The 14,950-nt window shown below is 41.7% G+C and overlaps 1 protein-coding gene across 2 annotated transcripts in view; it reads right to left on the bottom strand.

Annotated features, from left to right (window-relative positions):
- Positions 1–704: 704 nt before the first annotated feature.
- Positions 705–14,950, bottom strand: part of tmtc1 (transmembrane O-mannosyltransferase targeting cadherins 1) — an 84,132-nt gene continuing 69,886 nt past the window's right edge. The window contains exons 14-19 of one of the 2 annotated variants that reach the window (XM_068717137.1): positions 13,132–13,267; positions 12,122–12,266; positions 11,854–11,991; positions 7,552–7,674; positions 3,769–3,846; positions 705–3,158 (exon numbers count right to left, since the gene is read on the bottom strand). In XM_068717137.1, the coding sequence (XP_068573238.1) occupies positions 3,033–3,158; positions 3,769–3,846; positions 7,552–7,674; positions 11,854–11,991; positions 12,122–12,266; positions 13,132–13,267 (746 nt within the window). In that variant the 3' untranslated portion in view covers positions 705–3,032. The remainder of the gene's footprint in view (positions 3,159–3,768; positions 3,847–7,551; positions 7,675–11,853; positions 11,992–12,121; positions 12,267–13,131; positions 13,268–14,950) is intronic. The other variant, XM_068717138.1, reaches the window with a different exon arrangement.

Here is a 14,950-nt window from a genome sequence, read left to right as displayed (position 1 = left end):
GAGGCCTCACACACGTCACCATCATCTGTCATCTGTCAAATCACCGAGATACCAATCACCAGCCCCTGATGTAAAGACAACCCTTTTAGTGAAACATTACAACACATGTTCCTGCAATTTATCCAACAAATCATAAAGCATCTGTCTGGCATGGGCAGTTGTCATGGCCCCCATGAAGACATCCTTTTCCCCATTAAGCTGTTGCACCATTGCCACTTCATCTGAGATGAATCAGAATTGCCGCACATAGTAATGATCGCTGAACATCAGCTATGTAAATCTGTCTGATTCAGTGATCAGTGATCAAGAGGACATATTATTCCTCATGCTAAATCTGCCTCACAAAGCGTTTAGGAGTTCTGACTGCTTTGTTGACATAGATTTTGTAAAGATAAAGTCATCATGTATTTGACCTGCTCTCCTTGGGTAGCCAGATAGCTTCTGGCTTACAATTGAGAAATGTTTTGACATAATCCCATAACAATGTATCTGTCTTGTTGGGAAAATGCCACACTATGATACATTTTTTCAACCGCCTTTTGATGCTCTCTCCCATCTGTATGTTTAAGGCTGCAATAATTATTCAGCAGATATACACGTAAACATCTTTGTGAATCTAAATAGTGGGTTAAATGGGTAACCATAGGTTGTCAAGGCTTATACATAAACATTTGTAATAATAATAGCAATAACTCCAAACACCATTTAATAAAACATATACTTTATTTTCTTGGTGCAAGTCAGTCATTGCACTAGTCACTTCATTTTCATCCCATTGTCATTCCACAACAATATTCATTCATAATCAACATCACTGTTAACAAAACCACAACAAGAAACCAAACAGTAATCTTCAGAGGTTATGGTACGCATGAAGTCACGTTTCAGCTCTTCACACAGGAGTAGATGAACTAGCTTATTATACTCGCAGAAGGCTCGCAATATAATCTTAGAATGTTGCTAGTTCTGGAAATGGAGGTCAGAAGAACATAGACTTTAAAGAAAAGGCAGCCGTCATGGTTCTTACATTTAATCATAGAATCCCAGATCTTTACAGATTTTGCATTTTCTTTTCACTAATATACTCGAGCAGGGAGTGGGAAGAAAGTCAATGTTGTGTCAAACCTCATCTCTTCAACACAATAATCCAAACTCAAGGGACCACTTACTAACTTTTTGGAGCTTTCGACTGTGTGTCTTTGGTGCATAGAGCTGACTCGTGTCATCAAGTGGCAGTGAGTGCAGACCAACAAAAAAAACGATCACAGGCAGGTATGAAAAATTCAAGTTTAGTTGGCACTGAGAATTACTTTTATTGATTTGAATGACAGCTGTAGCTAATCAACATTAAAGCTAGGGTTGGTAATTTTCTTCAAAAACATTTTAGCTATATTAGTAGAAATTCTCACGGAGGCCAAACAGCAATCTATGAATCAAATGTTCTGACAAAAGAAGAAAAAAAATAAATCTGCGTCTGTCACAGGACTGTAATAAGACGTCCGATTCAGATTCCATTCGGGCCGAATGAACTGACTGGTGATGACGGCCTACCAGCCTGCTTACCTGCCTGCGCACACACTGCATCAGTCTTCCACAAACTGCTTGTGAGTACTAACAATAGGCACGTTTGTTGTTTATGTGCATTATGGACATGTTGGCCTTGGAGAGAGGCCTGAAGGGGCGAGCTGTCATTGTTGCCAACTTGGAGACTTTCTCGTTACTTTTAGCAAGTTTTGGAGATGGTGCTGCTCGCTAATTTCTTTGGAAAAGGGTTGGCAACATTAGCCGGGTTTTTTTAAGGATGATCAAGCGTACCCTCACTAGTTTGTCAAGATTACCAACCCTAGCTTTAATGCCAAACTTGCCAAAATTAAACTTTGCCATTATCTGGTTAATGTGCTTTCTGCAAGAGGGTGTCAACTATTGGCCAAAGATCCCTGTGAGGTAAAAGAAACACCACTCAGTGCAACAGAGTCGAGTTGTAATTTCAGCCGTCAGAATGTTTCAAGTAAACTGATGGAATTTCAGCTCATGTACTCTCAACTTTAGGACTAAACTTGTGACAGTACTGAACAGTAGCACTATACTGTATGTAGTAGCTATTTAGCGGTAGCGTTTGGGTTGCATAGCCATTTTCAAAAGGTATGCAACATTTACAGTAGCAGGATGTTATTGCTCAAGAAGCACAACCAAATGCTACAGTTGTTCAGACTTTGCACCCAGAGATTCCCAGTGTTCTGATTCAGGGGAGAATCAAGCTACTGGGCTGGTTTGACAGTATGGAGCAGAGAGAGAGTGGGAACGGCAGCTGACCTGTCCTGTTAATCTACTTCAACACAAGTGTAGTGTTGCTGTGCCTTAATTACTTCCAATGAAGAGCATCCTGTACCTTCATAAGCTACATATTCAAAGCAGCTTCCCCAACCCTGCAAAACATTGACTGTCCCAATGTCCCACCTGTGGTTTGGTGTTGGATTTAAATGTCCTCTGTGCCGCGAGCCGACTCCTGGTCAGTGACTTTGACTCCTTGGTCAACGCTGAGACTTTGAGCTTAGATTATTGCGTTACACCCACTGTTCCCATGCTGACTTACTTCAAAATAATAACATGTTCCACACACTCCCACTGCACTAATGTATATACATGAACAATTCTCACATAGGACTGAAGTACAATCTGTGATTAAGTGCCTTAAATAAAATGCCTTCACATGGACCCAAATAATAAATCAATCAAACACAAATGTCAAAAGCTGATGTGCAATCCCTTGATGAAGATGAATCAATCGATTCTATCTACACGAGGAAAGGTGTGTGGACTGTAGCTTGACCAGTCTCTTTGACTCCACACCCGGCCCACCTCCAAACACGCTGCAGACCTGACAGGTTCACCCTCGTCCTGCTCCTACAAAGGCTGGTGATCTTAGTATCCAGCTGCCTGGTGGCTGGTGTTTGGGCTTTTGAGGGCTGGGCCGTGCCCTGCTCTCCTTATCTGTGCCCAGGATGGTACAGTGTTTGGAGACCCGCGGTGGTCTACGCTCCCCCTGTCAGTCTTCTCTCCAGTCGGTCCAGCTTGGCCAAGTTTTCTTTCAGAAGTTTGGAGCCAGGGCTCAGAAGCAGAGCTCGTTGGTAGTACATCCTGGCTGCTGCATAGTCTCCCTGCACACACATACAGAACAATACATGTGTACAGCAATATGTGTTCAATCCAGAATGAACGCGGGCTGTTGCTCTGTCAATAGCTTAACTGCAGTTTACTGTTTAACACGTGTTTAATCTAAGCCCAGCTGATGCACAAATCACCTAAATACTAGGAATGGGTATGAGGGGTAGATTAAGGAATTATTAATCTGACACATAACTGATCCAATTCCTTTAGTATTCATTGATCGTGAGTAAATAAGAATGTATGGAAAAAACATGGTCCTGAAAGGCCAAAACGATACCAAATACAAATACCGCTACAGAGGAAATACATTCATGATGGGGAAAGGATGGAAATGGATGGAAAGGATGAGCTCAAAAAGCCTGAAAACGTCTTGTTACATGCAGTGTGAGTATTTAGAGTGTGAGTACGTGACTACAATGATCTGTGAAACCGTGAGAATGAATACCATCATATTTGAAATAATAAGTCACCGTACATCATGACAAGAACTCTTTTAGCATTTTTTGCAAGAGCATTAGTGAGCTAAGCACATTGGAATGGAACCCAGCACAGAATGGCAGTAGTGTGTGTTGACTTCAGTAATGAATTGATGTGTGCTACCTTAATGTGCTGAATCCCTCCCATGTTCATCCAGGCCTGGGACTGGTCAGGTTTGAGTTCGACAGCCAGCTTGTAGCTCTGGTGGGAGGGAACAAAAACAGACTGGTCAGTGTCATATTCCACTCAAGGAACAACAACAAGGTTTATATTATAGTAAGGGAGGGGATAAAAAAACTCAATAAGTTACCATTCACGGGATAATTTGTCAACGAAACACTTAGCAAATGGTAAACTGAAACGAGTGCCGACAACAATGACTTCTCATGTCAGTAGGAGGAGAGCCAGTAAGTTGTTAGCAGAGTCCTGCTGCGTAAGACCAGCGAGTGACAAACTTGTCAAAGACAGAGGACACGCCACAGAATGTATTCACATAAAGTAGCAGCTTCTCACCCATGCAAAGAATATATTTAAGTGGCCCAGTCCAACCCCTAAAATATTTTCCACTTTAGTGTCAGTTAGGGCCTTCAACTCTGCTACGACCCTCTGCTTTTATGAACTCACTCTGAATAAAAAAAATCAAAAACAAGTACCGTATTTTCCGCACTATAAGGCGCACTTAAAAGCCTATAATTTTCTCAAAAAACGACAGTGCGCCTTGTAATCCGGAGCGCCTTATATATGGATCAATTGGTTAATTGGTTGATCCATACTGGTTGTACACGGCGCTCTGTCAAAATGTTTCAGTACGACTGGTAAACTACAAAGCCGCACCGCTTGCAGCATTACGGCTACCGTAGTCAGGGGCGTCGCCGAAGTAATAGCGGTAAACACCGCTCGAGAGTTACTATATTGTGAATGCACTAACGTTTGATTTAGTGGTATCAGACTGTTTCTTTTACGTGTTTACTGAATCAGGGAAAAGTTCCCCTCTACGTTTAAGTTACCGTATTGTGAATGAAATCAAAAATCAATAAAGTTTGACTGAATGATTTATCTGACTGTTTTGTTGACATTCCCTTTAGCACAGCTCCATCTAGTGGATGCATAACACAACCCCAGTCAAACGTTTGACTGTAGTAGCTTCTATTCTATGCGCCTTATAATCCGGTGCGCCCTATATATAAAAACAGTTCTAAAATAGGCCATTCATTGAAGGTGCGCCTTATAATCCGGTGCGCCTTATAGTGCGGAAAATACGGTAAGATGATGAACTTTTGCAAACAGTTCAATTTCTGACCCCTGCGCTCTTTTTCTTTGACTTCTGCTTTGCTGTGGATTTTAGTCTCTTCATCACGCCTCATGCTGAAATTTGGTTTTCAAGGCCAACATATGATTAATAAACAAATGGAGCAATGGGAACAGTTTCAGTATTTAAAACCCTCAATATATGCACCTCATTTATTTATGCTTGTTATCTGCAGGGATTAGAGCAGGGCTGTGGATGTTTGAATCAGCAGCCAGGCTGTCTGCTCTAGCTCTAAAAAGTCCTAAAATGAAGCAGTTTAAACCGCACTTCAAACGCTTTCTCAGGCTGTTTTGCTCCTTCAGAGACTGATAATACCAGAGAAATAACAGACATCACACCGTTATCTCCATCCACTCTCTTTAAAGATATTGTGACCACAGTCTTGTTTCCACTCCACCAGTAATTCCCTATAAGTGTTTCTTTGCTCTCCTCTCAAGCCTTTTTCTCAGGAAGTCAATCCACATTCCTGTGCAGAAAAGGGCATTCCAGAAACTTCCTCCACAGATTCAAAGGGTTTCAGTGTGCCAACAGATCTGTTGAGAAGTAGTAGCAGTAATGAGCTGGATCTCTTGTATGGTTGGACCTGAGTTAGCAGCTTTTTTTCTCTATTTATATAGAAAAGTTTGGCACAAGGTGATAGAACAACACACAGGCAAACTAAGGTAACATTTAAATACTTATAAAACAGTGTAATAGATGAAACAATAAAAACAAACCAATACAATAGTTACAAATAAAAAGAAAATACAAAATAAACAGAAAAAAGCAGTAAAAAGTCTTTCAAATTGGATTAAAGGTAAAATGGATTACTGATTGTGTGAGCTGTTTCTCTTCAGGCAGGTCCTTCCAAAGCCGGAGTGCCATGATGGCAGAAGCATGGTCACCTTTTAGTTTTTGTGATAGGAAGACCGGCGCTTCGATCCCCGGCTCCTCGGGTCAGCATGTGAGAATGTCCTTCCCAGATACTGAACCCCAAAATTAGAATCTGGCATCGTTGTATGAAAGTAACGGATGGACGCATCGTGAGAACAGTCAGACGAAGGCAGCGACTCAACATGGAACAAAGTTTCTGTTTTGTGATTTGACGAGGTCAGCAATAACCAGGGACTTGCATGATTCTGCCTACTGTCTTTATGAGCTGGGCATACACTTTATGCCTAGTTGGCATAAAGTACTTCCCTTTGTTTATTTGATATATGAAAAAAACTAAATGGTGACTGTGTATTTTTTCCAGACACCTGTACTTGTAGTAACATACAAGTGACATCAGATGGAGACAGCTACATTAAAGGTTTCCCACAAAGTGAGCCGGTAGAGGGCTTTTATGGTACAGGAGACTACGTGTGTCTCTGATATGACTGCTTCAATAAAGCCAGATGCCCTTGAAGTTGAGGTAGGCTAATTGAGGCCCATCGCTATTACAGAATTTAAGCTGCAATGAGGAGGCCTGGTGGTGATGAGGGAGGCCGGTGAGGCAGAGTCTGAACCATGTTGGGCCCTGAGGAATGCACGGATAGCTCGCTGGATTTAGAATAAGACAACCCGGCGATCAGCTTGTTACAAGTGGAGGAAAGAGTTCTCGCCTCTACACATTCTGGGTGTAACAGCAGCATGGATGTACTAAAGGCAGAGAGACAACCATATCCAAACAAACACAGCAGTGAGATGAGAGGCTAACGATGTAGGTGTGTCTATGAAGAGACCAGTTAATATCACTATTGACAGCCCCAAACAATGAGAGCAGGACACTATGAGTGAGCGTGTGTGAGAGGAGTGAATGTCAGAATGACTGAGAAATAAACCTTCAGGCCTAAGTATGCAAAAGTATAGTCTTCCTGACTGAACTTAAGCTAGCGCTTCATTTAGTTGACGAGATGTTTCAGTCTGAACCAAAGTGGTGGATCGACCAACCATCAGACTGAAGACAGACATGTTGCTTGTGTTGCTAAAGATTTTCTGTTTCCAAGCCCAAATTATCTCACTTGAGCTATCTTTTCAGAGTTGACGAAAAAAAAAGGTTCCGAAAGTTTTCGAAATCCTACTTCGGCCACTGGAATACCACACGAGTGTAAAAAAACGATTAATAAGCAGTTTCAACATCATCTCCTTCAGACAGCAGGAGATAAATGGGCTGCACTGTATGTCTCCCTGTGTACTGACATTCTAATTAATAACTAAAGCACGACTACTCAACACTACTTGTATTAGAGAGCTTATGGAGCAGTTTTGTTAAGGGATTCACAATTAATGCAATGAGGAGACTGTAATGTTACTCAAATGAATGCATGAGACAAACATGTTATGGAAACGGGAATTCATTAAACACTTGAAACTTTATTTTAAATTGTCATATTCGTTCATGAAAGTTGCCCTCTGCATTGAGGAGCAGTGGCTGCTGTAAAGCAGTGTCTTGCTCAAGGACACTTTGACATGCAGACATGAGGAGCCGGAGATTAAACTGCCAACCTTATGATTAAACGACGACCTGCTCCACCCCCTGACTTCCATTGTACTTTGCCAATTTTCTGGAAATTTGGGTTAACATTTGTGCCACATTTGAATAGAAACCTGGCTGAAGAGACAGAAGAGAGCGGTACCTCGAAGGCTTGGTCCAGCTGGTTCATCTCTCTGAGCTGGTTTCCTTTGGAGAAGTACAGCTCTGCCCTCACTGTCAGATCACTGGGACTCTGCTGCAGGGCCCTGTCCAGAGCATCCAGCGCCTGACACGGACACACATTATATGCATTGAATGTACAAATTACAGTCAGGTCCATAAGTATGTGGACTGTGACACAATTCTTCTAATTTTGCTTATTAACACAACACCAATAGATTTGAAACTAACCAGTCAATATGTGGTTGAAGTGTAGACTTTCAGCTTTAATTCAATGTCTAAAACAAAATAATCACAATAACTGTTTAGGAATTACAGCCACTTCTACAGTCATCCCCATTTTCAGAGGCTCAAAAGTAATTGGACAAATTAACATAATTGTGAATATAATCATTATTTTTAATACTTGGAGGAAAATCCTTTGCAGTCAATGATTGCCTGAAGTCTGGCTCCATAAACATCACTAAACGGTGAGTTTCCTCCCTTGAGATGCTTTGCCAGACCTTTTACTGCAGCCTCCTTCAGCTGCTGCTTGTTTGTGGGTCTTTCTGCTTCACTTTTATCTTAAGGAAGTGAAAAGCTGCTCACTTGGGTTGAGATCAGGTGACTGACTTGGCCATTGAAGAATATTCCATTCCTTTGCCATAAGAAGCTCTTGGGTTGTTTTTACAGCATGTTTTAGGTCATTATCCATCTGCACTGTGAGGTGCCATCCAATCAGTTTAGTATCATTAGTCTTAATCTGAAGAGATAGTTCAGCCCTAAACACCTCCGAACTCATCCTGCTGCTTCTATCAGCTGTGACATCATCAATGAACACCAGTGACCCTGTTCCATTGGCAGCCATACACGCCCATCCATAGCACTGCCTCCACCATGTTAAACTGATGATGTGGTATGCTTTGGATCATGAGCCGTTCCTTTCCTTCTCCACACTTTTCTCTTACCATCATTCTGGTACAAGTTCATCTTGGTTTCATCTGTCCAAAGAATCATGTTCCAGAACTGGTCATTCTGTTTCAGATGTTTTCTGTTAAAGTCTAATGAGGCCTTCCTGGTCTTCAGTGGTACCAGAGGTGTTCACCTTGTTGTAAACCTTCTGTAATTAGATTCTTGAAGGCGTCTCTTGATTGTAGTCTTTAACAATGGAACGCCTACCTCCTCCAGAGTGTTCTTGACTTCAGTAGATGTTATGAAGGGGTTTTCTTCACCACGGTACACCAATGTTTTTAACCTAATAATGTTCTCCTTCACTTGCATTGACACCTTTTTGGTCTGCATGGTGAAAGTTCCAAGGACCAACTACCAACTGCAAATATAACATTTTGAATCCTATTGTTGGCATCATTTGTCATGAAATAGTGACAGAACCGACCACATCTGGCCATGAAACCGTTTTCATGGCCTTTTTTGAGCCTCTGAAAATGGGGATGACTGTAAAAGTGTCTGTAATTCCTAAACAGTTATTGTGATTATTTTTGTTTTAGACATTGAATTAAAGCTGAAAGTCTACACTTCAACCACACATTGACTGATTAGTATAAATCCATTGGGGTTGTGTAAATAAGCAAAATTAGAAAAATTGTGTCACAGTCCAAATACTTATGGACCTGACTGTATGTCTGTAGTCATTTTCTCTTTAGACCCAGACACACCAAACTCACATCAAAGAACTATCAGCAACAGAGACCGACTGTTGTGTTGCCTCAAGTCGCTGTGTCTGGGTGTCTGCACTTCAACACACCGCAAAGACTAAAGCCATTTACACACAAATGTTCTGCGCCTGCTTGAGAGGGAATAACATTCCAGCAGGTGGCGTAGACTGTTTTCGTTATTCAAAAAGTGAAACCAGAAGCTCAAGGACTACACATAAACAAAGCAGCATTTGCCTACCATTTCCACACCATTCTCACTCATCACTTAGATTCATGTTGTTCTGTGAACATATTTGTGTATTGGAATGATCAGATGAGATGAAGATGAAAAAGGAGGAGAGCCTTCGGTGTGTGCTTCTAAGTCCATCTTGTTTATTTAATCTGTACTCAAACAAAAAATGACAAATTGTGGTTTTAGAGGGTGTTACATGGTACAACTACTTCTTTATGAAAAACTGTGTATCCTCCCACCCAGCTGTCCTGTGCAGGATCTCCTGCTATAGTGCGGGTTGCCAGATACGGTCGATGAGCACATGGAGCAGGACACGTTATGTCTCTCCGTGCAGGCATGACAGCACCAAAGTCTCCAGTTTAGTCGTCAATGGACCACATATTGCTCAAGACAGCATGGATGCTTGACCTAATGGGAAAATGGCACTGTTTGTCATAAAGTAGGGCTTTTAACACTGGGCACATACTGGGACAGTAACAACTGAACCAGATGTGTATATTTGTCAAGCAGCACAGAGCACAGAGGTTCTCTTTTCTCTAGAAACATCTTGCTTCTAGCATTACCAGTAACGTTTACACATCATTCATCAATCATCCAACGTCATAATGTCTCTGTTCATTGATACACACACAGATACACCTTCCCTTGAGACCTGATGACCCAAGAAGCCTAGCTGCTATTTTAGACTGTCTTAATGATATCAACACGTTGGATGGCACAACATGTTCTTCAAGTCAATAACTCAAAATCAGAAATCATAATATGTAGTCCCCTAAACCCTATCACTCCCATTAAAAGGGCCCTTGGCCCCCTGTCTGTTAACATAAAGTCCACTGCCAGAAACGTAGGAGTAGTTCTTCAAACCACAAGTCACAAAACTTGTCCAGTCCTGTTTTCTTCAATTAAGAACCATCTCCAAACTCAAAGGAATGCTCTCTCAACCTGACCTGGAAAAAGTCCTTCATGCATTCATCTTTAGAAGACTGGACTACTGTAACTCCTCCTCTCTGGCTACAACCAGAAGTCACTCTCTCTCCTCCAACTAGTTCAGAGTGCAGCAGCTCAGCTTCTCACTGGTTCTAACAGACGACATCAAATCACCCCAATCCTGGCCTCTCTCCACTGACTCCCTTACGTTTTAGAATTGATTTTAAGATTTTACTCAACACTTTTAAAGCACGTCTGGGTCTGGCCCCAACATATACTGTATAGAGGAAATGTTGATGCCCTATGAGCCAGGTCGCAGCCTAAGATCCTCGGGGGGGCTTCTGGCTGTTCCAAAGTCGAGGCTGAAAACTAAAGGCGACCGTGTTTTTGCCATCAGGACCCCTCTGCTTTGGAACGAGCTGCCTGAGAAGATGAGGCTCTCAGAATCAGTAATCCATTTTAAATCACTTCTTAAAACACATTTTTACAGACTGCCGTATGTGACGTCTCCGCTTTCCTGTTCTAATTCTGTTTTAGTTTTATTTGTTGATTTTACTAAACTATTTTACTAAATATATTATTTATATATATATATACACAGTATATAATATTTATTTCTTAGTCTATTTTTATCGTATCAACGGTCTCACTGTGCTTTCGGTTATTGTCTTGCTTTTGCTGCTTGTCTGTCAAAGCACTTTGTGAACTCTGTTTTTAAAGGTGCTATATTAATAAAGTTATTATTATTATTACTACCATTGACTGACAGTGCCAATTTTGAAGCACTTTTCTTGAGTGTTACTTTCCAGATAAAGACTTAACATACAAAACATATGACCAGTTTGTAAAATTGAAGTGTGTTTTAAAAGTGTAAAACACTGATAGTGCCATTGTGCATAGTAGTATTACTTTTGAGTACTGAAAAGTACATTTTGCTGGTAATACTTTTGTGCTTTACATAAGCGTCTTTTAGTGACACATGGTCCAGTCCAGGTTTGATCTGCAGTTTGGTTATAATGTGAGATAGTTGATATTTATATACTGTATAAATATTATGGTCAGTTGAAATCAAAATCTGGCATTTCTGGCCACAACTTCTTAATGAATGTACCACACTGGCATCGATATTAGTATGACTACTGGCATTTTATCGTACTGTAGATTTCTAGTGTGAACAATCTGCATACTAATACCACAGAATTCATATTTACTGTGAAACTGGGTCACAGGGAAAGTGAAGGAGTGATAGAGTGATGGTGGTGATAGAGGGAGGACAGGTGGCAGCGGTGAACTGTTGGAGCTGAAAGTATCTCCTGCTGAGTTTATCATTCCTAACTGTGAGTTATCTGACCTCTGAGGAACAGACACTGAGGCCAAGACAGTACAGTCAGTCAGTCAGTCAGTCAGTCAGTCAGTCAGACAGACAGACAGACAGACAGACAGACAGACAGACAGACAGACACACACACACCTCTGTGTAGTTTCCACGCTTGCTGTAGATGGCCGACAGGAGGCGGTAACATTCGATACAGCTGCCTTCTCTGGATATGATGTCCAGGGTCATCTTCTCCGCCTCTTTGGTACGACCGGCCATGGCCAAAACCTGAGCCTGGGACAGAAACAGCGTGTGTGACTGTGTGTGTTTCCAAACCAAACACACACACACACACACATATAGATGTCCTGACATTCCATGATTCAGTGGGTGTTTGAGTGTGTGTCGGTGTGCGTCTGTTCACCAAAGCCAGCCAGATGTCGGTGCTGTCTGGCTGCAGGGCGGCGGCCTCTTTGTACACCTGCAGGGCCTCCTCGTACCGCCCCGTGTTGTAATACAGAGCTCCGAGCGGAGTCAGGATGTCCACCTTCCTCGTCACCAGCAGCGCCCTGCAAGAAAAGGTCAACAGTCACTGAATGAGGGAGAGGAAAGAAGCTGTTCTGATCTTCTATCATGTTATCATGGAGCTTCTAATCATGCTCTAGACTTCAGACTGCATTTTACATTAACACCGTTACCACCGGTTATCCTCACTGCAATGTAAATAATAAACAATAACATCACACAACACAAGGCCTCTGGTTGTTTTCATTTAGATATATCATCATATATTAATAATTCAAAAATGTGTTAAGATTTGTCCAAGCGCTGTTGTACATTAACTGTCCAATACAAACACAAACTTGATTTAAACTCCTAGACCAAAGTTTATCTTCAAAAAGCTAGTAGACTGTATGTTTGGAATGCTACAGTAATTAATGAGTTATTACTGTTCTAGCAAAGCTGACTATGGGTGTGTCTTACACAGCCGCGTCGTCACACACATCACACGCATTTTTAAAGAAGGCATGAAATATCATCTACATCTAAATGGTTCATTTTACATTTCAAAACTTGAAAAACATACTTGAGACTTTAGCAGATTTTTTCAGATTGAGAGAGACCAACTTATTTGAGTGATCTGAATTCAGAGCACTATTAAACTCCTCCTTAAAGCAACACTGCAACATTTTGGGGAATGTCTTAGCTTTCTAGCCAGGCGTTAGATGGAAAGATCAATATCAATAACATCTGTGTGTTCAGGACGGAGGTAGGTTGAATAGTGACAGAATCAATATTAAAGAGCAAATGATTAGATGCTGCCTTCTGTATCACTGGTCCTTGCCTGCTTGCTACACAGCAGTAGCATTGCAGCGGATACGTATTTGGGCTCCAGGCCTCCCTGAGTAGAAAAAAAAACAATTATTTTCTCACCTCTTGTACCAAGATTCAGCTTCTGTGTTCTCATTGGATGATCGGAGCAGGCGGCCTAGGTTCACCATGGCAACGTAGTGCGCTGGTTTGAGTCTAACGGCGTGCTGGTAGTGAGCGGCTGCCAGCTCCCCCTCTCCTGAGGATCACGAGAGCAAAGAGCAAGGAAAGGAGGTGAGAGGATGGAGGAAAGTAATGAAGGAATGAACGAGAGTGGTCGAGAAATAAGGCCGCAATGAAAAAGGAAACCAGAAACACCAAAGGATGTAAGAGAAGTGAGGATAAGACATATCTATTACATATATGTGATCAGTTATTAAAAATGGAATACCTGCTTCTACTCCTTTATGTTCTACAGAGTTGTAGACTATTCAGTGTGGATGATGAGCATTCATACTTCATCTAGCATCATGTCCCATTAGAACAGGTTCAGGTGAAATGCTTCTCACAGTGAACACAGCTGGTGGAGTGTTACGCCGATGAATTCTACATGTAAACTAAATCAACGCAAGATGTTTCAATGTGTCTTAGCAGAGTTGGATGAGTGACACTCTGTACTCTACGGGACCACGCTGCTGTGTTTCACATCGCTGCTGACCACTGCAGACATTGCTTTGGCCTCAAACATACTGGAAGTACACTAATGCAGGGAATTACATCAAATTGCAGTTGTTTTGTTGGAAATACTGTGTTTCGCATGAATCCCTTCAAACACATAGTATCAGGTTTAAGCTTGGCAGCTGGAGTCACTGTTGCAGGCAACAACAGGATAACACATTGGTTTGTGTTTTACATGCACCTCAGTAACTGTTAGGGTTTACTCTCTGAAGTAATCGGACTGTTTACAGACGCCAGACAGGGACAGTGTTGCTTTGACAGCGGTGGTGTGGGGAGATCTTTACACTTGATGGTAAAACTGGCCCTGAGTAGCCTCTATGGGGCCATTTCTGTGATGGAACTACAACCAACGCAAGCATCAACTGCACAGCTTGTTAACAGTTGACCCAACCCTCCGGTCAAAGCTCCACAAAGGAAAGCCTTAAACGGAGAGACCTGAGATTTTAGTTGCTGGTGACTAACATCAGATTTGTAAAACTTCCCGAAGTTACTTACTCAGGAGGCAAGACAGCTGATTTTATAGAACTAATTCCATCTCTCTTCATTCATCCTTCAGATCATACTGTGATAGTGATTAGTGAAAGGCAGTGTGCACTAGCAAAACAATCGTCCCACAATTAAAATCACTTCTTTAATCTCTGCTGCTGAATCAGCTTAATTCAGATTACTCAATGTAAGATCCTTTATCATGACAAAACGATGGATTTGTTTTCATCATTACATAGACTTGGACTAATCCAGATGAATACGCCCCTCTCACTGAGTCATCCCCCCAGAATATGTATTTATTCAGCCAAGACTGACAGTGAGTTGTTGGCCTTGCAGTAATGCATAGAATTCATTTGTTAAGCCAGTTTCAGTTTCAGGCGTTTTTTTCGATCCCCTTCACATACATACAGTATATCAGTGGTGATCCGTCAGGGCCAAAGCCTTCTCTGCTGGCCTAAACACAATCACAAAGCTATAGCTATTTTATAATTTAATCACTTTTCATAAATACACTACATGTATTCTAATGTATTCTCTCAGTGCACAGCTCCTGTCTTCCTCAGTTGCTCTGCTTCCAGTGTAGCTTGTTTAAAGTAGAGCCCACTCCGACTACCTTCAACAACACAAAGATGCTCTCATCTCAGCCCGGTCCACCGACTACTCACACCTCATACACTCAAAGGCTCTCTTCTCCACAATAAACAAGACTTTGATG

Source organism: Cebidichthys violaceus, unplaced genomic scaffold, assembly GCF_023349555.1.
Source record: "Cebidichthys violaceus isolate CVI_PGR_0920_01 unplaced genomic scaffold, fCebVio1.0.p SCAF_21, whole genome shotgun sequence".
Lineage (NCBI taxonomy): Eukaryota > Metazoa > Chordata > Actinopteri > Perciformes > Stichaeidae > Cebidichthys > Cebidichthys violaceus.
Note: the sequence above shows the minus strand (reverse complement) of the source record. Positions and strands in the feature narration are given on the sequence as shown.